At 40.4% G+C, this 24,469-nt stretch overlaps 3 protein-coding genes across 3 annotated transcripts; 1 reads left to right on the top strand and 2 right to left on the bottom strand.

Moving 5' to 3' along the window:
- Nucleotides 1-60: 60 nt before the first annotated feature.
- Nucleotides 61-5,099, bottom strand: LOC311506963 (perforin-1-like). The gene is made up of 4 exons (XM_084571133.1): nt 3,631-5,099; nt 3,386-3,524; nt 3,084-3,295; nt 61-3,011 (listed from the first exon to the last, which is right to left on the bottom strand). Exons 1-4 carry the CDS (start codon nt 4,161-4,163, stop codon nt 2,159-2,161), a joined length of 1,737 nt encoding a protein of 578 aa, XP_084427259.1. The 5' UTR covers nt 4,164-5,099; the 3' UTR covers nt 61-2,158.
- A 1,230-nt stretch (nt 5,100-6,329) lies between these two features.
- LOC311506224 (perforin-1-like) lies at nt 6,330-9,518 on the bottom strand. The gene is made up of 4 exons (XM_084570106.1): nt 8,870-9,518; nt 8,603-8,741; nt 8,275-8,486; nt 6,330-7,986 (listed from the first exon to the last, which is right to left on the bottom strand). The coding sequence occupies exons 1-4, from the start codon at nt 9,436-9,438 to the stop codon at nt 7,092-7,094; spliced, it is 1,815 nt and encodes a 604-aa protein (XP_084426232.1). The 5' UTR covers nt 9,439-9,518; the 3' UTR covers nt 6,330-7,091.
- Nucleotides 9,519-14,025: 4,507 nt separating this feature from the next.
- On the top strand, nt 14,026-18,962 carry paqr4a (progestin and adipoQ receptor family member IVa). Its single transcript, XM_084571457.1, has 3 exons — nt 14,026-14,507; nt 17,361-17,579; nt 18,515-18,962. Exons 1-3 carry the CDS (start codon nt 14,234-14,236, stop codon nt 18,946-18,948), a joined length of 927 nt encoding a protein of 308 aa, XP_084427583.1. The 5' UTR covers nt 14,026-14,233; the 3' UTR covers nt 18,949-18,962.
- Nucleotides 18,963-24,469: the final 5,507 nt, after the last annotated feature.

Genomic DNA, 24,469 nt, shown 5'->3' with positions numbered 1-24,469 from the left:
CTGTCTGTTTGTGCAATATTTCTGTCTGTTATGACTCTATACCCCTTCTGAATTATCTACATGTTTTGATATGACTAATGAACATGAGTAATTCATATTTTTAGTATTGGTATGCATAATTAAAGTTTTTAGATCTGTGCTTGCCGGTCTTAAAAGTGTAACCTCTGGCACATGTCTTTGATAAGGTTATGGTGCACAGCTTGGAGCAGCTCACGATACCTTGGGTAAGCTAGAAAACCAGACATTTCCTTATGCACCCTCCACTCATTTTGCTGTTTCTTATAAACTTATTAGTCATGCCATCTTGCATAATATAATGGCCGCACACAGTGGCAGCACATGTCGCTTTGTCGCTGGGTTTGCATGTGTCTAATGTTAGTTTACATGCTCTTCTTACAAACATCTTCAGACTAACATGCAAACTGTACCTTTAGCAAAACAAATGAGATAATCATGGGAAATGTACTATGTACCGACAAATGTTTCTACTATCTCTGAACATGCACTTTTACTTAAACTGCTCTCACACTAAAAGTACAACCACATGCATTATGGATTATTTTCCACTCAAGCGTATAGGGCCTGCATAGTGAGGTGGTTTAGTCCTCTAATAATCCATTTTTTTAAAGGTTTAACATGTCAGTCAAACCTTTCTTCTTTCTCCTAACACTGAACTAAAGCTGATCGTTTCACAGGAGAGCAGACTGGCAAATATGGCGGGGTGAATGGTGCCCTTGGTAATGGATACAAAGGTGAGAGTACAGGAAGTACAGGAAGTTTTATGAAGAGGCAGTAAAAACAGTTGATAAGTGTCAGTAATATGCAGGTTATGGTTTTTTGGGAAATCACCTTCAATATATCTGTTATGAAGAACAACATTTCACTTTTAGTTAAAGGTTTTAGATAAAGCTTGGCACAAATTTACTTGTATTCTGTTTTTTTGTCATTGACATGTCTTTTCCTGATTCTATGTTTCTGTGTTCCACCCCACTCTTTGTCTTTAACCAGGCTAATTCAAATGACCTGCACCTCTTCAAGTGGATCATTTCCATAATGTGTTCCGTGTCATGAGTTTTCAAAGCCTTTTTGTGTGTTCTACTCCATTTTGTCCTATTGTGTTGGCTTTTTGTCTTTGGCGCTGCACTTGGATATTTTTTACCTATGTCTGTTTGTCTTGTTTGTCCAAAACCTGCTGTACCCCACCAGTTTAATTCTATCGACGCTTAAAAGATATTGGTGGTGACTGATGAACGTAAAGTGTGAGAAAATTGTCTCTATGTTTTAAAATAAAGATTAAAATTGTAATTTTACAATTCGATTCAAGAAATGGCATTGTCAAATGATATCAAATACAAGTGTCAACAAGTCAAAAGGTCTGACGTAAAGTTTGCCTGAACACAGTGTTCTCTTTAATATACCCAATGAAACCTCATCCGTGAACAGGAAGTTTTACCACTTCCTTTCTCATGTCAGGTAGCACAGTCAGACAGAGCACGACAACTAAAATGAAACAATAAATAATACAAATGCCTTTATTCTGGATAAACCAACATGTCAAACATCCACAAAACAATACTGTGATTAAATACGTTACACACACTAGTACATATTGCCCAATACATTTAGTCTGCAAATCTGCTCTTTAAGGTTATGAGGTTATAAGTAGAAGCTGAAATCAATAAACTGACCAGCAGGAACTTTTATATGTTCTGCTGCTTATGATATGCAATTCTGACAAAGACAATGCTGCTTAATTTACGATACATACACTACAGTTATGACTGACGCTGAAAGACACAAATACAAAAATATGTAATGAAACTAAAAAGTGGATTAATAACAATACGTTCCAGTGATTTAAATATTTTACTCATTCTGATTTCCATCATCTTACATTTATAATTGTCAAACTAATTATGCAGTATACGGAGACTATAGATGAGACGATAGATGTTGTAGTGAAACAAAACCTAAAAATCCAAACATTTTAAATAATATCCAGCCGTTTTTTATTCCCTATCCTATCTATTGTGGTCAGTATAGGTTTGAGAAAGCCTTTTGATTAAGTTAATGTCATCAACACATGTAATTAAATGAATCATGTTTCTGCATCAGTAAAGCCAAACATGGGTGTTATTTGACATCATACATTTGACTCTCAGAAGTAAGACTGGTTTTTCCATGAACTTGATTCTTCCACAAACACACCCATCTCTGACAGGATGGCCTTTGGAATAGGATGTGAATGACGGGACACGTACAACTTCTTCAGACTTTGACTCATAGGCGTAGGTTTATAGTCCATACACGTATTTCCACTCAGACTTGGAGCACACTTCACTTCCCATTTGTAGTACAGCCAGCCATGCTGCAGATTACACATTTCCTCTTTGACTCCTGTGGACAGAACCTGCTCACATTCTCCCAACAAGTCATCATCCCAGTTGTTGTCCTGATCCCAAACTTCAAATCTCAATTTGTTTCCTGCAGATAGATCCTGTGTGCCCAGGTCTATGACCATGCCCCAGTGTGGGTTGTTGTTGTTGTGAATGACAGGAGAACGGTGGGCCATCTCTCTGCCAAATGACACCTTGACATAGCCATCCGTGGCTGTGGTGTGGTCTCCCCACAGACCAGTGGCTCGTTGTACTGTTACTATGACCCGTGCCATGCCCTTGCGTGTTGGGCAGCAATCCGTGTTCACAGCAGGTTCATTGTGGCACTGGCACACGCATTGATCCCTTGAGTCGCTCTTAATACCAGCCTGACAGCGATCACTGCAGTTCTTCCACAGGCCCTTCTCCAGGATGTAATGGCTAATGGCATAGCGCAGGTTTTTCCGGACAGGGCTGTTAAGAGGCAGTAACTCGTGAAGGGAATCCAGGGAATATGAGATTATATCTGGATTCTGTGGTAGCGTGTTCAACCATTCTTTGTAGGCTGAAGGATTTTTGTCAGCAGAGAAGAGAAGGTCTGGCTCTGTGGTATGGCCCCCTTTTATTTCTGTGAACCTGTAAAAGAAGGCAGTGTTTCAGCTGCTGAGCCAAAATGGCTTTTCATTTCTAGTGTTTATGTTCTGTTACCTGTCACTGAAGAGGCTGGAGAAAGATTTTTTATTTTCCATCTTGTTAGCATCCTTCTTGCAATGTTTGACTTCAGTTTTTATATCAACTTTGATGCTCAGAGATGCCTCAGCTTCCAGACACATCTCCACTTCCTCCACGCTGAGGCCTTGTAGGCTCGCCTGGCACTGCCTGATGCTGGTCACAGATTCAACACTTCCCCCCAGTTTCACCTGACAAATTAAAACAGATTCTTTATAAACAGGTACTATTTAGTTGCCACTGGCTTGAGCTTGTTAATAAAATGAATTATTTTCATTTACCTTGGTGATATAATGGGTGCCAAAGGTGTCAATCAGTTTGTAAAATCGTTGCTTGTATTCTGGGCTGTAGATTTTGGGAAGCTGCTTCACTGCTTTATGAAACTCTTTGTGTAACTTGGGAGACCTGGACACTCGGTAGCTGTTTCCAGTGAGATGACAGGCAAGAAACAACGGAACAGTAAGAAACAATTGTGTAATAATATTTGCATATATATTCACAAGTTGGGGAGACGTCATATTCTTACCTGTAGTACTCACAGGACATGCTGTGGCTTGTGAAGCTGAACTTGTCATTCTTTGTTTTCTCCATAGAGTACTCAGCCAGTTTAGAGTGGGTTCCAGCCAGCATCAGTCTAGCTTGTTTATCATTCTTACTAAACTCTAGGTCGACTTTCCAGTTGTTTTCAACAGAAGAGGTGGTGGAACTGACCAGAGACTCACTGGATTTGTGAAGTTTAGTGGCCACTTTCATGCTGCAGGACTGTTTTGTCCTCCAGTCCAACACTGACATGGGCAGTTTTTGCTTTTTGTTCTCCATATAGGGGTTGCTACACAGGGTGCATGTTTTGTCCTTGCGTTTCCACTGATTCATGTCAAGCACAAACGCACCCTTACGTTCCATTTTGGTGATGTCGAAACCTTCCCCAGCCAAATTGGTACCTGGAGCGAATTCTGCGTCAAGGCACTGTTTGGGTGTTCCTTCTGTGCATGACTGGTACGTACACTGAGGGAGGAACAGCATGAGGCCGGTCCAGATGCAAATATTCAACAGAACCATGTTGCTGTTAAATTGAATGACGGATTCAAACTGAAAAATAAATATTTTTTGGTTGAATAAACATAAGCAGATTACATTTTTAGTGCACAATGAGTCAGCAACTTGATTGACTCGTACATGTCAATTGTCCCTACCCTTTGAATACGAGAGCCTTTGGTTAGATTTATAGACAGATCATAGATCATAGCAACATTATGATCAAAACAAGCAGAACAGTGGAACAGTGGTCTCACAAGTCAAAGTGTTTTGCTGACCCATCCATTCACCCAGACTTTTTGCATGTGGAGACTTTGAGGCGCACTCACTATGTCTCTTCATTTTCTCTCTTATCATAATTCCTATTGCCCAGTTGAAATGTATTGTATCTGTATTGTTAGCCACCTCAGGGAATTAACAAAGAGTAGTAGTCACACATATTTTACAAAGTGACTGCCCAGCACTAAGGCTTTAATCACTTTAGAAGGCTAACTTCTTACCAAAATGGCACGAGTCAGACTGTATTATGCAGTAACTACCAGCATAAAGGCGCAACTTGTCGGTGCATAGCAACTCACCTTCCACCTCCCTAAAAAAGTCCAAGCCTCCAATTTTGAGTAGACTCTAAATATCCAGACATGAAGACCTGAAGGCCTGTCTACGTGCACCACTGCTAGTCCTAGTTAAAGAAGTGTTTGTCTTTGGTTTAATATTTCATCCATGTTAAACACTTCTTTTGTCTATTGTTACGGTTTATTCCATACTCCTTCAAATGTGCAACAATACTCTTCTAAACAACCTCTAAGGTCTTTAATAAGTTTGTGGTAAAATCTGTATTTTGGTAGCTCTGTCCTTAGTAAAATATACTTAGTATTGCTTATCTTCACAGTAGATCAGTTTCAGTAATGCATGGTAAACCTTGATCTTTCTGATGGTGTGCCTCAGTGTTTAGTTCATGAGCTATTCTGTTGCACTTTCACTTTGGTCTGATTTTAGAAAACAACACATGGCAGTTTCACAAGGAAGGAAATGTATCAAACATGTTTGCTAGATGGCAAGGTAACAGCCTAACTTTGGTTTCTTTATAGCAAAACTTGACAGGGCCTCTTGAAGTATCTTCTCAGATGTGCCCCAAGTTCTGGATGGCCAACTCCTTCGCCCGAATAAATTGCTGAATGAAATGGCCTTAAAATGTGACAGACTGCTGAGATTTGTTGCAAGATTTAAATGTGACCTTCTTAACATAATGAGTCAGTCAGTCATTCATATTTGTCCTGCCTGTGGTTTGTCTGAAATTTCATGACTGGTGCCAAGAGAAAAACAATTAAAGAGCTGAATTTAGTATTCATTTGTTGTTTTTGAGGCACCTCGAGGATTGGCACACGTTAATATGTCGGATCTAATGTGTATCTTTTGTCCATTCTACATTCTAAGTCAAAATTCAGAAGTGATCAAACATATTCCATTGTTGCTCTCCCAGACTGTAGTACACTTTACTCATTACTACAAGCTTACAACAATTACCATGTTTAGATCTTGGATTAATGATATTTTACCAACGTATTTGAGTCTCTGCAACTATCACAGCAAAGTGATTGTCTGCCATATTGTGTGTTTATGATGTAGAATCTCACAGTTGCTTCATTAAGTCTGTCAAGTGAGATGGTATATAAATGTGAGCAAATCGGCGTCGACTCACCTTCATCTTCTCGGTTCACGATGCTTTTGAAACTGACTGCTGTGAGCATGAATACGAGTGCTTAGCATCTAGCTAAAAAAGCGGGGCAGGAGGTGGGGTTGGGGGTGACGTGATGGTGGCCTTTTAGACAGCAGAGGAAAAAAGTGGTTTGACAATTTCATATATGCTGAGTGGGAGGAGACAGTGGTCTCAAAAGAGACTCAAACAGATAGACAACATGAAAGTCAGACTAGCTTTCCAGTCAACAAGTAACCAACGACCACAAGCCTGTCATTTCTCTGAAGTGGTGGTGGGCTGTGGCCGTTCTGGATGACAGCAAGGCTGTCACACATAAATGATCAGTTTCTGTTTCTTACTAGTCCATGTAACTTACTAGTTGTATATAATAAACTAAGATAAGGAGGCATTTCAGCAGCAAACACTGATACTGAAATTAAAAATAATAAATACTTTGAATACACAGAGAAATTAATACCAGATAAATATTAGTATTTCAAATGATTACAGCTTTTATTTTGAAATACCAACCAAAAGCAAATCTATGTTGCAAAACAAACCATTGAAATTACAAACTGACATAAGCCATACTGAATGAAAAGGGGATAATGCAAGGGTTTGCACATTTCAAAATGTGATGCAACAATAAGGAGATGCATAAAGCAGCAATGCAAATAGGTGAGGAACTGCATGAGAAAAAGAAATATAGTATATGCAACATGGCAGAACAACATGAATAGACTGTGATCTAAATATAATCCCTTATTTTTTCTGTTTGGTGCTTCTCTGCAAACAATCCACAAGGCAACAGTGGGAAATTGTGTAAAACACACTTGTATTTACTGTATGCTGTACAGAAAAATAAAACAAAATGCTAAAAAAGCCTTTCAAAATAATACAGAAACTAAGCTATATATGTAGAAACTGCTTTGAATAGAACTGCATTTTAACAGCTGCAGTAACTTTTATGCGAAGAAACTTAAATGCTTCGAAGTCTTCCAACAGATAAAAATTATAAAACAGACTTTCCTATCCATCCTATATTAATAACACATTTATGTGAACACAAATCTTATTTAACTTTCACTTTCCAAGACCTTGAGAGATGTTCAACTGAAATAACAACTGGATACGCAGTACATATAGGATGTTTTTTAGTTGCAGCCATTTTGATTGTGATAAATGTTACTGACTATTCCTCTTGCTTAAACCAACCTCATAAGTGGATTAAGATGCTAGTACCTTGCATGTAAACTTCAGTAAAACCAAACATGGGTGTTATTTGACATCATACTCTCAGAAGTAAGACTCTGATTTTTCCATGAACTTGTTTCATCCACAAACACACCCATCTCTAACAGCATGGCCTTTGGTATAGGACGTGCGTGACGGGACACATACAACTTCTTCAGACTTTGACTCATAGGTGAAGGTTTATAGTCCATACACATATTTCCAGTTAGACTTGGAGCACACTTCACTTCCCATTTGAAGAACAGCTGGCCATGGTTCAGATTACACACATCCACCTTGACTCCTGCAGACAGAACCTGCTCACATCGCCCCAACAAGTCATCATCCCAGTTGTTGTCCCGATCCCAAACTTCAAATCTCAGTTTGTTTCCTGCAGACAGATCCTTGCTGCCCAGGTCTGCGACCATGCCCCAGTGTGGGTTGTTGTTGTTGTAAATGATAGGAGTACGGCGGACCTCGTCCTTACCGAAAAACAACTTTACATAGCCGTCTGTGGATGAGAAGTAGTCTCCCCACAGACCAGAGGCTCGTTGTACTGTTACTATGACCCGTGCCATGCCCTTGCGTGTTGGGCAGCAATCCGTGTTCACAGCAGGATCATTGTGGCACTGGCACACGCAGTGATCCTTCGAGTCGCTCTTAATACCAGCCTGACAGCGATCACTGCAGTTCTTCAACAGGCCCTTCTCCAGGATGTAATGGCTAATGGCAGAGCGCAGGTTTTCCCGGGTTGAGGTGTTTACAGGCAATAATTCATGAAGGGAATCCAGGGAATATGAGACTACATCTGGATTCTGTGGTAGTGTGTTCAGCCATTCTTTGTAGGCTGAAGGATTTTTGGCAGCAGAGAAGAGAAGGTCTGGCTCTGTGGTATGGCCCCCTTTTATTTCTGTGAAGCTTTAGATAAAAGAGTTGTCTAAACAAATGAGCCAGAGCAGACTGAAACAAAACTAGAGGAGCCTGTGTCTTTTAGGGATTTAACTTTGAAGCCATTAAATCTGGGAGATACAATATGAAATATTATTGATATTACATTGTCTTGCACAGTTTTTTAAAGTCTTGCACCGAACATTGTAAGATATGAAGATATGGAGGAAACTTCTAACATTTGGGTTGAGTTTAGGATTTTCCTCTGTTAGAAGCAAAAGAATAGAAAACATTACAAATAAGAAAGATGTTACATACCGGTCGTTGAAGAGGTTGGAGAAGGCTGACTTACTGTCCGTCTTCTGTATGTCCTTCTTGCAATGCTGATATTTACTATTTACTGTGACTTTAATGGTGGCAGAGGCCTCAACTTCCAAGCACATCTGCACCTCCTCTGCACTTAACCCCTGCAGACTGACCTGACACTCCTTGATACTAGTCACAGAATGAAGATTTCCTCCAGCCTTTACCTGAAATGATATATTAAACACTCTGCATTGATAAAAGACGTACTGTGTATAATATCACTTAAGTGTGATAACTTTGCATTATGTTGTGGTATAATCATGCCATCATTTTGTTTCACCTTGGTGATGTAATGGGTGCCAAAGGTGTCAATCAGTTTGTAAAACTGTTGCTTGTGTTCTGGGCTGTAGATTTTGGGAAGCTGTTTCACTGTTTTCCGAAACTCTCTGTGCAACTTGGGAGCGCTGGAGACTCGGTAGCTGTTTCCAGTGAGACACCATAAAAGAAAGACAGACCAGGATGAAACAGATCAACATCGGAACTGTGTGTGAGCAATTTTACCTTTGCAGCCAGAAGACAAGTTTGAGCCACGCCCTGATCTTCTTACCTGTAGTACTCACAGGACATGCTGTGGCTTGTGAAGCTGAACTTGTCATTCTTTGTTTTCCCCATAGAGTACTCAGACAGTTTAGAGTGGGTTCCAGCCAGCATCAGTGAAGCTCCTTTTTTTCCTACTGTAAAATCTAGGCCGACTTTCCAGTTGTTTTCAACAGAAGATGTGGTGGAAGTGACGAGAGACTCACTGGATTTGTGAAGTTTAGTGGCCACTTTCATGCTGCAGGACTGTTTTGCCCTCCAGTCCAGCACTGACAAGGGCAGTTTTTGCTTTTTGTTCTCCATATAGGGGTTGCTACACAGGGTGCATGTTTTGTCCTTGCGTTTCCACCGATTCATGTCAAGCACAAAGGCACCCTTGCGTTCCATTTTGGTGATGTCGAAACCTTCCCCGGCCAAATTGGTACCTGGAGCGAATTCTGCATCTAGGCACTGTTTGCGTGTTCCTTCTGTGCATGACTGGTACGTACACTGAGGGAGGAACAGCATGAGGCCGGTCCAGATGCAAATATTCAACAGGACCATTTTGCTGTTAAATGAGATGATGGACATAAGAAACATTTTTAATTCACAAACATGAGCAAGTGAAGTTGCTCACTATTTTACAATTTAAACAGGTCTTAAGTGCAGTACTTTATAATTTTGCGCCACATAACATTTTCTAATGCGTAGTAAATAAGATAGATCTTTAGCATGCGATAAGATTGTCAAAATTATCCACCTGCCATTCAACTGTTTTAAGCTTTTTAAATAAAATGACACTGTAGACCAGCCTTTAAAAGAACAATCATTGGACTGCTCTTTCGAAGCAGTTTTAGTCCTCACCTGAACCTCCACTTGTATCTAAGATTCCAATAAATGTCTACAAACCATTGATTTTTTTTTTAATTATTATTTTTTTTTTTATGAATAATAAAATTGCACTGTTTTGGATTAATAATGAACTAGTTTTTGTTGCCAATGGATGCTTTATTGTAGTTTCTTCTTGTTCTTACTTCAGCTTTTGACACAGTGGGCCACAAGTGCAATTTCTGTGAGACGGATGACTGCAAAATATGACTGAAACACCGTGAACACAGCCTTATGTGTGGGTATTCCTTGTGGTCCTTTCCCTCCTGGAGTTTCCTTTTATTTATTATCTCCATGCTACTCCTGGGGCAAAGCATGAGTAGATAAACTTGACTTCTAATGTCACGTCAAAGCCTAATCCCATCAGTGTACCTTGTTTTATATCTTGACTTCAAGAAATCTGGATGGTCAAAAATGCGCTGCAGTTAAATATCTGATACTCAGAGAACATTATACCTGGCCCTACAGAAACCAGCACTTGCATTGTTAACCGTCTCAAGTCCAGACCGTGTGCCTTATCTTACAGCCTTAAAAGAGAAGTTAGTAATTTCTGTGTAAGGTTTGACACCAAACTGTGTTTTAATGCTCCACTGATTAAAGTGGTGTGGCCCATTGCTCAACTGAGACATGAGAACTAACTAACTGAGAACTAAGAAAACAAATATTGCTTTCATTCATACTTCTGTTACGGCCTCCATACTTGTCGGTTGCAGAGTGCTTTGTTCTGGTTTCAGCAGTCAAAACAACACCCATTCTGTTATCAGTAACCACATCAATCTTTGCTGCAGATAAATGATTATCCGTCCTAATTCCTCTCAGATGGAACTAAATATCCTACAATCTCTTCTTAAATCTAATTATTAATCACATCATTTCAGATGTTTTTAGTCTTTTATTCCTCACTTTACTATAAAGCTCTTTGTAACTTCGTAACTGGCAAATATGAAAAAGCAAATACAATTAATATTAGTGGCATTAACAGTGCCTCAACCCACCTCCCCAGAAGGGGTATGTAGTTTCAAATAAAGTTTGAGAATATTTCAAAATGGTCAAATGAGCATAGACTCACCTTTGTCGCATGTGCTGAATGCAGCACTTAGACTGTGAGAATCTGAGTACTCTGGGTTTTTATGACACCGGGATGGGTATGGGTGTGATGGGTGAGGGGAAAAAAGTGTGGTCTCGTGTGGTCTCAAGTTGTTGTTGACTTCTTATTGGTGACAAATAGAGACTGTCGCATGCACATGTTTTTTCATGGCTATTTTAACATGTAGTAATATGGAAATTTTAACATAATGGACATTACCTGAGTAGAAAGCATCAAAATGAAAATTCCAGACAAGGTAACAGGAAAGCTTACAATAAAAAAATTATTGATTGATTTATACCTAAGAAATACATTTTTATCAGAAACAAAGGAGATGTATGCAGGGCCAAGTGAAATTGAAATTATGTGAAACATGTCAAGTATGAAGGCATTAAAAAAGTCTTCCACTTTCTGTCATTCTGAAATCTTCACATCTGAATATCATATGACATGTGGCTTGTCCCGAATAAAGGGGAATCTTCTTTGTCAGTCTTGCAGCAATGCAGTTGAACGTCACAAAGTCACGTCAAAAGGTCCAAGCAGGGAGTGATGTGATTCATCCAGCTCCTCTGCAGTTTGGATTCTTGTAACTCCAAGTGCATTCATTGCTTTTGTGCAGTAGAAAATATTTTTCCTATGATGTGAATATTTTTGGTGCTTGAAATAATAAAACAGGGTGCAGCCCGAGCATATATGAGCTAGGGCTGCACTCGAATAACGTGTATTCAGAGAGTGACTTATTTAGAAACCCACAGCTTTCACTTTGAACATTCCTTTTTCCCTATAACAACTGACAGTAGAAGTTCTTACAGTCTTTATATCCGCTGACTTCTACTTCACTTCATAGTTTTTAAATAATAATCCCTAATTTATAGTGATAGTAATATTTCTGTCATGGTTTTGATTCACATAAACTGTGCACTGAAAAGAAATCTACTTATAACATGTGAAAGTCACAGGGTTTGTGAGCCAACAGAGTTCCTCATTATTAAAAATGATAACTTCAACAATGTCTTCCTTTGTATATTACAAAGGAATATGAATTGCTTTTGGTAAAAATGGCATTCCATATATCTAGACAGGAAATATTCTTGAAAGGCTGGCCTAATTTGTTTTATTATCTCTGTGGTTAAACTTTCTGTTGGAAACTAAACTATCAGAGCACTCTGGTCTTTCTGTGTGTTTAATCCAGCTTCTGCAGCTAGGCTCACAGCACAGACAAAGCATCAAGCACTGATGGTGGCAAATGATCAAAGAATACGCCGTGTAGATCTGGTTTATACTTCTTTTCTACTGGAGGTCACAGTGTTCACTCCTTTCAGCTTCATCTGGCTCCAGACACAGGCCATGAAAGAACACAGTGATACAACATGACATATACCTCACTAGATTCATAGGTTAAAGAAGCATCTAAGCCATGTGTGTTGACTGTGTGAAAAATGTCCATTACAATCTCTTACTATAATGTCACTACTGAAGGATAAAACACATTTTGTTGATGTAATAAACTTATTTCTTATGCATATGTTTTAATAGTTGAAACTGTTAGCTGATAATCATCTTTTCTTCTGTGAGCTCGGGAAATAACTGCAGAATCACTTAACGTACTGAAGGCATCTAAAGTTCAGTTGCATTCACACTGTCAGGTGAAGCAAAATGTCTGTGACGGTTCTCAGTCATCCAGGCCATGGTACATCCAAAAAGTGTTTACAATAGGCAACTGGACTTGTAGAGTTTTTTTTTTAAATGACACCTCACCACTCATCTGAGTAGCTTCTTCAGTTCTAGGTTGCTTGTGGGTAGTTTGAGGTTTAAATAGAAAACTCTGTGGGTAACCCATCAGAAACTTGCTTAACTTGTTTCTGCAAACAACCAGAAACTGGTGTAGCTAATTTCCACTAACGGTTAGACACTTAATTGTCGTTGAGGGGGAACTTTTTGTCCCCGTCCTCTTGCCCCATGAATGGTGCTCTAACGACCCTTTGTCAGTGGGAGGCTCCAGTCTCAAGGTTTTAAACCTTTTTGGATGCAGGCGAAGCAAAGCAACATAAACTGCGCTCACACAACCAGAATAAGACCAGAAGTTAAAAAAGACCTCCTTCAGATTAAAATCTGATATCTGAATGAAAATTAGTTAATCGAAAACTGTGTTGTTTTAGTTACAAAAGTAAGCTGGCTGCATTTTCATGTTCTCCAGACCTCCGGTGACACCAGAGTGCAAGGTTTGTTGTATGTCTGCTGATGTGGGCAAATTTGAAAGAGAAAGACCATCTGCATTAATGACGGACTCCTGCAACATGCATGGTCTGTGCATACTGTTTCAAACCCCGGAAATCAACGTATTATTCTTAGTAAGTGTGAGAAGAAAAAAAAATCATGTTTAAATTAATATATTAATATAATTTGCTGCATTCCAGAACAAACTATGTGTGCATACCTACACACACAGGACCTCTGTTAACATATTTCCCATAACTAGAGAAAAACCTTCGAAGATAACAATGGTATCAAACGTTTATTTATTTTTCAACGTCATAGTCCGGCATATAGATTTTATTTCGAAAACAAAAACCGGAAGTTCTCTTGTTTATATTGCATGTAACTTGACACGTAGGGCGACGAAGGGGACTTAAGGCCGCCAGAGAAGAATCCGCTTTTCAAGGAATACAGTCAGGGAGGAATAATGGTGGAAGGTAATTCGATGAACCAAATGATGAAGAAATTGAATGTGGGCTTCGTGGACCAGGCCGTGCGTGTTTGGAGTCAGCCGACTCAAATATCAGCTCTCTCATTCCCAGTCACCGGACGTCAGTAGCCGACTGCCCGGCTGGCTAGCCCGCAGTGCTTTAAAATCTCCGCTCTACAGTCACGGATGTCATCTTTTATTTATTTTTTTAATAGCATTACGAAAGCCAGTCAGCATCAGACTGACTTGAACATACGACGCCGGTTTGCTTTTTTTTTAAAATACAGGTATAGCCTGCTGGTCCTGCATTGCAAGTCTGACCGCTAGGATCAAGCTAGCATCATCTGGAGTTGGATGAACGTGCGGCTCAGCCAGCATCCCTGCCTGGGACGCGTTCAAGTCTGTGCTGCTGCACTGGAATGCTAACTAATGAGGAAGTGGCTTTAACATGACCAGACACGGTTTGTCTCTCGGCCGCCCGAAGCTTGTAAGTGCAACACAGACCTTTCTTAGATGCCAAATGTAATGACTGTCCCGAGCTTGCACCATGCATGTGGCTGGCCGTGTCTGTCTCCAGCCTTGCGGATGACACTCACACAGGTTACGGCGGTTAAAAGCAAACAGCGGCGGCGCGGATACGCCGTTGCCGGGTAGCGCTGAGAGACGTGAGCTTGCTAACGCCGAGCTAGGCGGCTAACAGCACAATATAAAACCATCCACAAATACCAACACCAATGGTATCCCACAAGGTTTTAGTCGCAATAATCTTACTAAACGTGTATATAGGTGTACAGTCCGTTTTTTACTTATTCGGCGGTGTCCTTTTAACGGTCCTGTTTGCAATGGCATTTTTAAATGGACCCAGGCTGCTGGACTGGGCGAGTTCCCCTCCACATCTTCAGTTCAACAAATACGTCCTTACGGGATACCGGCCAATCTCATCTGTGCAGGACTGCATCAGAAGCCTGTTTTACCTCCACAATGAACTTGGAAACATATACACTCACGGTGAGTACAAAAGATCTGCAGCATCTGCTTAGTCAGCAGGTGAGATTTCTGTGGACTGTGTGACTTTGAGCATTAACCCACACCAGGACAGAGGCTGCACCTGCAGAAGGATGCACATACAGACACTAAAGCCTGGAAATGCTTCATGAAGGCACACATGACTAGAAGTCTGAAAATCTTAGTAATGTTTGTGTGTGTGTTTGTGGGTATTTTTCACCTAAATACACAGTAATTTTACTCACCGTTATGAAAAAGCTGAATTTGTTGAATTTGAACTTATTTTTGTGTGTTTCCTTTTATTTATATTATATTTTATATATTTCATACCATGCATTACAAATAAAGTGTGAAGTAACGGCCTTTTTACTTCAGTCACAACTGTCATTAGGAGTTATTCTTCTAACTTCTGTTTTCACAAAGGCCCCACAAAACATTTGATCAACTTACACACTGTAAGGATCAGACTTCAAAAATCAGATAATGTGGACCTGCCTGCAACTAACCACTTAATTCATTTCCTTCAGTGTTGTCTTGTTTTATCTGATAAACAGTCTAAAACCAAATGTAGTCGGTTTTCATGAGATATACAACAATGACAAGCAGCAAGTCATTAAATTTGAGATTGAGATGTATTATTGTCATTTTTATCCTCAAATCCAGCTTAATTTCAATTAAAAAGTTCTGATTATATTTCCTCCAATTTGAGCAAATATGATCCGAATTTTTTAGTTAAATGTTGCTAATATATTTTCAGTACTGTATTATTAACCAATACCCAGTGTGCTTTGGTTGCTCGGCTCCATTGTACAGAGGAGGCATCGTGCATATTTTTCTGAGCAGGAAGTGTTGCTGGTGAAGGAGAGACTCGGGGAGGGAGGGACAGGAAGATCTGAGAAAGCATTTCATTTTATGCAAAATTTGTACACACCCATGAGTGCATTTACATTTTTAAGGTACAAATTTTAGGATACAACTTTTTTTTGTCAGTGCTTGCGATGTGTAGTGCAAAACTTACAAAAACACTCAAACACTGGTTTTCACAGTGACTTTAGGTAAGGTTTTAATGTAATTTTAAATAAGAATTCATAGTCCCAGAGTTTTTCATCACTGATAATAGTGACAGACAATTAAAGGTGCCTTTATCTTTTGATTTCATGTGTGCGCCACACTTGCAAGACATTTAGATGATATATTCAGTTAATTATAAAAAGGACTAAGGCCATATTTTACTGCTGCTTACAATCGATGTAGGTTAATAATGAAGTGATCTTCTAAGAGAAGTTTGACATGAAGGTTTGTTCAGTTGAACCACACATAATTGAAACAGCCAGGAGTGGCTTTTTCATCTAGTCCTAAATGTCATGATTACACAATATGCTGTTCTTTTTATAGTTTGGGGCAAGGCTAAATTAATTGCAGTAATGTGTTAATCTGTGCAGTCAGAGGTGGGACTGATCTGTGAGCTTGTTAGCAATCTGCATGGTCGTATTCCATTTTCAGACCAATTTGATTAGGCTGCCAATGGCGTGGCGCTTTGTGGCATGACTTACTCCTCCCCTAACCATCGAAATACATCCTGAACAGTACATCATGTGTGTGTTCCTCATCCTGAAGGTCATCATCTGGTGGCGCTCTAACGGACAGCAGTCACAGATTAAACTGCAGTAGTGATAATGAGGGAAGTGGCCCTGGAAGTCTTTGTTATACTCCAGTGACGTCAGCTGAGCATGTGACCTCAATTGCACCCTTAAAATCACTTCATATATAGCACTTGTATGATATTTAGTCCCACGGGCTTTTGTCCAGTTGCCATATTTGAGTATAACAGAAGCAGAGCTGCGCAGGCTGAATGTTGCCTTTTGTACTGTGTAGTAACATTTAAACTAGTTTTCATGAGCTGCCTTGTTTTGCATATAAACTGAAAACATCCTGTCCGCAGCTCAGGTTCCACTTTTGTGCTGCAGGCTGTTAGTGGAGGTCCTCTCCACTATGTCCATGCCTGAGTTCAGCCAGTCGGCTCAGGACGAGTGGGGGGAGGAGCAGAGATAACACACTTAAAATAGATGTGTTACAGTGGATGGCATTCCTTGTATCACCTGCCTGGGACAAACGCCTTGACTTTGAGAATGGCACAGTGAGCAAAATAAGGGAAAAAAAGTAGTATATAGGTGTCATAGAGTGATAAATGATTGTAACAACTGTATGTAGATCAAATTTCGAGGTCTTATTTTGCTCACGTAGCAGTGAGCGCAGCCTCTTGCCAAACTTAAATTGGAGCTCTGTAGCTGTTAGACGAATGGCCTTTTGCCGCATCACAACAAGAGCTTAGTGGGAGCCTTGTCCGTCTCACAGAAGGAAACTCGGATGTGTTAGTGCCAATCATGTAGGTGTTCCCTCTGCTCTTCTTGCTGGCGTCTGCTCATGCTCAGCTCATTCTGACACAGTTTGGAAAAATACGTCCACCAGCCTTGAAAGTCCCGATCTAGATAATCTATCACAATAAACATGACATCTTAATTTGGTTTTGTCAAAGTTGCTGTGATATTATACCGTGCCTGAGTGGATGGTTTTCATACCAGTGTGTAGATTACCCCAGGCTGTGTCTTGTCATTCAAAAGAAAAAACCTCAAACACAAATAATCCCTTGCCGTACCAGTGTTAATTACAAATTTGTGAAGTGCATACCTATGTGTACAAGAGAGGGAGTCTTATAAAAGTATGCGTTTCTAATGTCCTTGTGTTTTGTAAAGTTACACATTTGATAAAATCCTTAGCAGGAGCTCATTTGTGACTAAGGTAGAGTCTTCTTTAATAACAGCGCTTTCTGTGTTTGTCTGTGTGCCCCCCCTCCAGGCATCCCTTTGGTTTGCTTCCTGGTGCTGCTGCCTCTCAACATCCCCTGGTCTCAGATCAGCGTCACCTGGTTGGGCGTGGTGCACTTCCTGGCCTGCCTGTCGCCTCAGCTGGGCTCTGTGCTCTACCACCTCTTCATGAACCACGAGGGAGGGGAGCCGGTCTACCACACCCTCCTCAAGCTTGACGTGTGTGGAATCTGCATGATCAACACACTGGGTAAGCTTCCTTGGAGGCTCAGCAGATTGCTTCACTGTTTGTCATTTTGGATCCATTGTCGGCCGTCGCAGTCTTATTGCTGGCCTGTTTGCTTTGAGGGTTGGATTTTTCTTTATTGATCGTCAATGATTTACAGTAGAAGTGTGTTGCTTGAACGTGTACCACTATTGATTTGTCAGAACACATTTTACTACTTAGTACTATGCTAAGTCAGTCAGCCAATGCGAGCTATGTTCCAAGTTCTGAAATGATTATTGATCTGTCTATGCTGCCTATTGTACAAAACTGACATGGGCATTATTTTTCATTTATTTATGTACCTGTATACTTTGAATTAACCTTATAGATTGGCTTACTACGCACATATCGTTATAATACAATAATAATTAATAGTGATGAAGCGAGGAGAAGTTGCACATTTTATTGATAAATTCTGACTATTGTTCAAAGCACATGAGCTTAAAGAACTCTGAAAGAATAATCCAGATTGTTTTCATAGTTATACTGTCGTTGTTTCTAAATTCAGTGATTAATTACTTAGTCTGAAAATAACATTCACACAAATAGTCCAAAACCCATAATCCCATTAACAAGAATTAAACAGTCAATTCTTGCATTTGAAAATGCAATCTCTAAATGGAATTAGAGAATGTTGGTCATTTTTGCTTAAAATAAATCTACAAAACAGCAAAGCTTTCAATGTACATAGCTGAAACATCAAGTGCTCTATATAATGAACCATTTTCCTATCATTTGGTTAGTTAGCTTAGTTTATTGAGAATTGAGTAAAACACGGGCTACTGATCAGCAGGTCTGAATGCTGCTAAACCAGCTTACAACAACTTTGAACCAGGTGTGGTATTGTTGCCGAGTTGGACATCAGAACATCATCTTTGTTTTGACTTCCTTGTGTTTTGTTTTTTTTTTGGTCTCAGGGGCACTGCCCATTGTATACAGCACGCTGCTCTGCTACCCATTCATCCGTACTGTGGCCCTGTTAGTCTACATCCTGCTGTCTAGCCACGCCATCTACTGCGCCGTCACAGCTCGGAGCAGCGTTCGGCGGTTGCGCTCCTTCGCCTGGCAGGCGCTGTTCCGCTTCTCCTTCTTCCTGCTCCGCTGGGTGGGCGTAGGCGGCGGCAGTCCAACCTCGCTGCGGCACTTTCTCATGATGGACGCGCTGGCCGTGCTGGGCGGGGTCATCAACATCACACGGATCCCGGAGCGCTTTCGGCCGGGCCTCTTTGACTACTGGTGCAACAGCCACCAGATTATGCACGTACTGGTGGTGGGCTCCATCCTTTACCTGCACTGGGGCGTGCTGGATGACCTGCTTTGGATCAACAGCTACAACTGTCCCTCAGACTGACCCCCACAACAGCTCCCACCCTCTGACAAGGACACTGAGACATATGATGGAAGAACCTCTCAGGGTGGGGGGCGGTGGGGCGTGTCTGAAGAGGGCTTACAATGGAAAGGGAGATAAGGGGGAACTGATGCTGTGCATGTGTTCACCTCATGCTGTCAAACTCCGAATGTTCATATCTTCGTCCATCTTACTTTGTCAAGTAACACACACACACACACACACACACACACACACACACATTCACATCATTCACACATGAACACACAGACATGCAAACACAAACATACTGTAAAGTGAAAATATTTGAATCAGTTAACTTATTAACTGAGTATTAAACACTAGAAAGTCTTGGGTAAAGGCATCTGTAAACGGTTACTTGAGTTTAAATCCTTTACTTAATCATAGAAGTTTTACTTGAGCATTAGTTGATGCGGTTGGTTAAGACAGTTCAGATAATATCATATGCTCAAGTCCTCTGATGTCACTGTTGCTACCTATGCACCATATCTCAACTCATACACATCGCATACACACACTCACGCTCCCCAACACCTATATTTTTACACTACATAAGAAAAGCACTCATTGAATTGTCACTTTGTCAATCTGACTGAATTTCTTTGTTTATTTACATGTTTTCTGCCACCGCCTCTTTCAATGTGTGTCTGTTTGTCTGAAAGATGAAAATGGGCGAGGGGTTCATTCCTGAGTGCACTGATATGTTAGTCATGAGTTTACGTGTTTTGCGTGGTCTGGACCTCAAAATCTGTGGAGCACTGTTAACTGCTTTGTTTGCACCTGAACCCAGTGCCAATGAAATTGCCACATTTTTAATCAGAAAACAAAAACGGTGCATGTTTACAAGCTGCGTTCAGTGACATTGCTGCCAAACAGAATCCTTATATCCAAAGCTGAAATGTTCTCATATATTTATTGCTATAAATCTATTTATTTTGAAGATTTAACCGCGATTTTCCTTTTATGAAGTTTTATCGTTCTTAAGTTTTAAGTTTTAGTAGACACTAATTGCTAAGTCTTGAAAACTCTCTGAAATTACAAGCCTGTTAGATAACATTGTAGCTTGCACACTGGATCCATATGTGTCTACAGGATGCACTGAATATTAACACTGTCTCTTACTGATTGCCAACAGTAACTCCTTTACAAGTGAAATATTTTTACCTTTTAAACATTTTGAGGCCAATAGCAGATATCTGTATTTGGGCACAATTTGCACAAACCATGCACTTGAGGAATAGATTATATTTATTATTGTCTTTATTCATTTGCAATTGTTTTCTGGTAAAAGAGGCTCAAACAGTCCGTGTTGTGGCTGTGCAGGATCACTAGCTGACAGATCGAGCTAGAGGTCAAAGAAAATCTATTGTTTCATTCAAACTGTGCAAATCCTGGGGATTAGCTTTGCATTTTCCCTCACTTTTTCCCCCCGCCATATGTGACTTCTCAGTCCAGTCACACAGTCATACTGCTGAAAATGATTGGTATCTATGCGTTGCGGTAACATTCATAAAATCAAGAAAGGAAATTGCTCCAACATTGCTTGAAAGTTATTCTACTGTAGTTAGATTTTTACTTGTACATTGGCCATAAATCTTGATGAGCACTCATTATTGCCAAAACCTGGGCACATAATTGCTACATGATACTTTCTTATGTGAATGCACTGCTGTTGCTCTGTATGTAGCTGTATCGGTGTTCTGTGGCAGAACACAACTTAACTTGCACCTTGTTTTTAACTGAATAGACGTTTGACACCCATGAGTCGTTGATATTTTAAGCTTGCCCAACTATGCAGGAATGAACCCCTGCGCCATCCTGTCTTGTACAGGTACGGCAGTTCTGTGTGTGTGTGTGTGTGTTCATGGTTATTTTGTGTCCATGTTCGGCTGTTTCTATTTCAGTTCCTGCTCTTGAGTAAAAGTAACTGTTGGGCTGTAGTCCTGTCAAATCTAGAAGCAGACTTTATTTTCTAAGTGACATTGCAGTTGTTTCAGTCACAGTCACAGCCGCCCACTGACTAGTTGCCAATCCCGTCAGCCCTATTTCATCTTGCCATATTAGCAGCATGCGAGGTGTAGCACAGCCTCTGCTTCCTGTGCTGACTCTGACTCACAGGTGAAGAAGGATTTCCCAGAGTCTTTTATCACGTACACTAACCTCAGACTACACCCACCCCGTCTACACTGTTTGCCTCCCTCTCACAGTGATTATTAAATGCAATGACCGTGGTACAATGTAAAAGCTGAAATGTATTTTTGGCCATTGAATGAAAAAAAAATGCATGAAAGTAGCTGTCAAATGGAAACTTATGTCTCATAGTCTTAGCTAGTTTGTTCACTGTAGCCAGCAACCGATTATTCATGCGCTCCTGGAAATGAGTAAGAGGGGGGCTTGAGATTGGACGATGTGGTCACCAGTACAAGAAGATGAGGCAATACATCACTATCAAATAAACTACACTGCTCAGTGTTCTCCAAAGGGCTTTGAATTTCAAGTAAATTATAACACATTTAAAGTCCATATAAATAATGTAAATACATATATGTAGATTATATTAACATACAGTGCAGAAGAATATATCCCCCGATTCATCTTTGATACACACAATATGTTAAGGAAGAAAAAAATAGAAGAAGGAATGGGATTAATGTTTTGCCACATGTAAGCTGCTGCTTTTTTTTTTTCCAAAGTAAAACGAAGGAGGGAAACTTGATGCGGTGCTTCAGATTGATATCATGTGTTTGCCCGGCTATGTCCATTTATATGTGAAGAACACAAAAAAATACTGAAATCAGTGCTAATGTAGAGTTGTTTGACCTTTTGTGGTCCAAGAATGCTTTTGATCATTTAAATGTAACCACTTTTTTAGATCCGCGAGAAGGACGTATGTGACCATAGTGGGGAATCTTGGCGGGCATGTGAATACCTCGTGACTACCACTGGTCTATCTATGCATTATCAGACGAAAAGATACATAACAGTGAAGTCAATTTGTGTTTGTTAAACGGCTCTCTGATCCACCGTAACGGAGAGAGCTCACTCCAACATCCTGGGTCTCCCTCTTCTCAGGGTGCCATAACAGTAGCTGTAACATCCGAGGCCTGACCTCTGCTGTCGCAAACATGGCTGTCTGCCTTCCCCTGCCCTCTTTAGTCCAGTCTAATCACGTTATAAATCCAACAAACTGGACACAAGGGAAAAGGAAGGAAGGTGGATTTCCATGTAAACCGTGTGACAGGAGTGGTCAGAAAATTGGTCTTGTCCTTTTGTCTGTATGTTAAATGAAAAAAAAAAAAAAATGACATGATGTATGAAAATATCGCTTACAAAACTAAATTCAGTTTTTTTAAATATAACACAGGTGCCGGATAGCCTGTTAACAACTTGTTTATAATGTATTGTTATATACTGATTATTATGATTACTGTTATTCTGTGGATCCTAATATTGACACTGGTCTATGTGTACAGGTGATGAGACAAACCCTGTCCTTTAGGATAAAGGGAGCGTTCTGGAGGGTCTGTCTGTTATCTTCATATCTGCAATGTCACTGTATATTTAAAGTGTCAAAGGGGTGAGTGTGGCTCCATCTAGTGGAAGTTCATTGATGCACGCATTACTGTAGCCATACTGCAGCCAAATGAAACGCACTGACAGGTGGTTATACTGTCAGTACTGATCTGCAGTTATCCTCCAGTTTATTTCTATTCCCAGTCAGACCATGTATGTACACATGTCTAAATGAGCTCTCCTGCAGGACCCATGCATGCGTGAAATCTGTAAGTTGTCCAGTTTACTTTCTCCTGCTGCACTGACGGGGTGCAAATTGCATCCCCAGAGTGCCTCATTATGCAGTCTGTGTGCTTGCAAATTAATGTGCACATACACAGACACACAGTGTGTTCCTGCTCCGTAGTTCACGTGTCCAACATTAGTGCCCTGTGTAACAGACAGGCTCTCACACTCCTCAGTCTCCAGCAACGATTGTGCAATAAACTGAAGTCTATATTTTTAAACCCGCCTTCAGGCCATCTCTTCCACCCTGTTTATGATATGATGTTTCTTTTATTATTGTATGTGTGTCTACTTGTCTATCTGTATTTGTGAGGACCAATTTGAATTTTAGACCTTCGCAACGGGGACACTGTTGGCTGGCAGTATGTACCTCTATACACAGCCTTCAGAGCTGCTGGAAGATTACGGCTTACTTTTAGGGTGAAGGTTAGAATTAAAGGGTTTATGTTTTGGTCCTCACAAAGACAGAGGCACAGTGTGCAGGTATGTAGTTTTGAGAAACAAGTCCGAGTTCTAACTGGACATTTAATTGGTTGTCACATTTTCAACGGTGTGGTTTTAGGATTAAACTAAGCATAAAAGTTACACATGTAGTTGTAATGGTCAGCTGTTTATACATTTGGCTTCCTCTTTGTGCAACGTGCAATTTTCCCAACAACAAAGTTTAATTCTGACAAATTACCATGTCCACTTTTATAATTAGCACATGCCTATAACTGGCTTAACTTCCTGAGGCTGTTATGACATCCAAATGCCACTTAGTTTTAAACTAGTCTAAGACATTCTTTTTTAAGTCCAAATTGGTCAGCTCTGTGGCGGCGTAGTGAAATAGTGGTTAGCACTGTTGCCTCACAGCAAGAAGGTTCTGGGTTTGAATGCATGGGCCGACTGGGCCTTTCTGTGTGAAGTCTGCATGTTCTCCCCTTGTCTGTGTGGGTTCTCTCCAGGTACTCCGGCTTCCTCCCACTGTCCAAAGACATGCTGGTTAGGTTCATTGGTGATTCTAAATTGGCCGTAGGTGTGCATGTGAGTGTGAATGGTTGTCTGTCTCTCTGTGTTAGCCCTGCGATAGACTGGCGACCTGTCCAGGGTGTACCCCGTCTATCGCCCGATGACAGCTGGGATAAGCTCCAGCAGACCCCGCAACCCTTCACAGGACAAGCGGTTACAGAAGATCAATGAATGAATGGTCAGCTCTGATAAAAACCATGTAAGAACTGTTCATATGACTGGATACTTTTAAATGAAATGGTTTTGAGACTGATTTGGCTTCTTGGGGCCATCTGTTACAAGTACAGGTGTTGGGACGTGTCTAATCATCTTCAGTGACAGTGGTAAATCCTAAAAAGTAAAAACACTCCTTGAACACAGCTTTTTAAAAAGGTAAACCGCAATAGATCTATGCAGCAGAAAAAGATGAGTGGATATTTGTAGTTTAGAGTAAAAAGTGGAAGCTAATCAATGAATTGTTTTAGAATCACAAAGCATCAAAGTTCAACACAATTAGTGGCTGGTGGTTCTCTGGTTAATCTTCATGATTTGATGATTAAGGGAGTACATTTGCAAAATGACGATCCTCACAAGTGTCGAGGTATGCTGACATCAGGTTTTAAATCCTCACAATGACACAAGAACAAGACAGCAACAGCCCTGCTTTGCCTCAGCTGTTCATATAGTAGACTGAAGTCTGTTGTTATGACAGAAC

The sequence above is a fragment of the Chelon labrosus genome (assembly GCF_963514085.1).
Source record: "Chelon labrosus genome assembly, chromosome: 21".
NCBI lineage: Eukaryota > Metazoa > Chordata > Actinopteri > Mugiliformes > Mugilidae > Chelon > Chelon labrosus.
The sequence above is the reverse complement of the archived record's forward strand: the minus strand, read 5'-3'. Positions and strand labels throughout refer to the sequence as shown.

Excerpts from the sequence above, each read along its gene's own strand:
- LOC311506963 (XM_084571133.1), bottom strand. The coding sequence starts at position 4,163 with ATGGTTCTGTTGAATATTTGCATCTGGACCGGCCTCATGCTGTTCCTC. Across the intron at positions 3,525-3,630 it reads ATGTCCTGTGAGTACTACAG|CTACCGAGTGTCCAGGTCTC; the intron begins GTAAGAATATGA and ends CACTGGAAACAG. Across the intron at positions 3,012-3,083 it reads TCCAGCCTCTTCAGTGACAG|GTTCACAGAAATAAAAGGGG; the intron begins GTAACAGAACAT and ends CTTCTTTTACAG.
- LOC311506224 (XM_084570106.1), bottom strand. The coding sequence starts at position 9,438 with ATGTTTCTTATGTCCATCATCTCATTTAACAGCAAAATGGTCCTGTTG. Across the intron at positions 8,487-8,602 it reads GCACCCATTACATCACCAAG|GTAAAGGCTGGAGGAAATCT; the intron begins GTGAAACAAAAT and ends ATATCATTTCAG. Across the intron at positions 7,987-8,274 it reads TCCAACCTCTTCAACGACCG|CTTCACAGAAATAAAAGGGG; the intron begins GTATGTAACATC and ends TTTTATCTAAAG.
- paqr4a (XM_084571457.1), top strand. The coding sequence starts at position 14,234 with ATGGTATCCCACAAGGTTTTAGTCGCAATAATCTTACTAAACGTGTAT. Across the intron at positions 14,508-17,360 it reads TGGAAACATATACACTCACG|GCATCCCTTTGGTTTGCTTC; the intron begins GTGAGTACAAAA and ends CCCCCCCTCCAG. Across the intron at positions 17,580-18,514 it reads CTGCATGATCAACACACTGG|GGGCACTGCCCATTGTATAC; the intron begins GTAAGCTTCCTT and ends TTTTGGTCTCAG.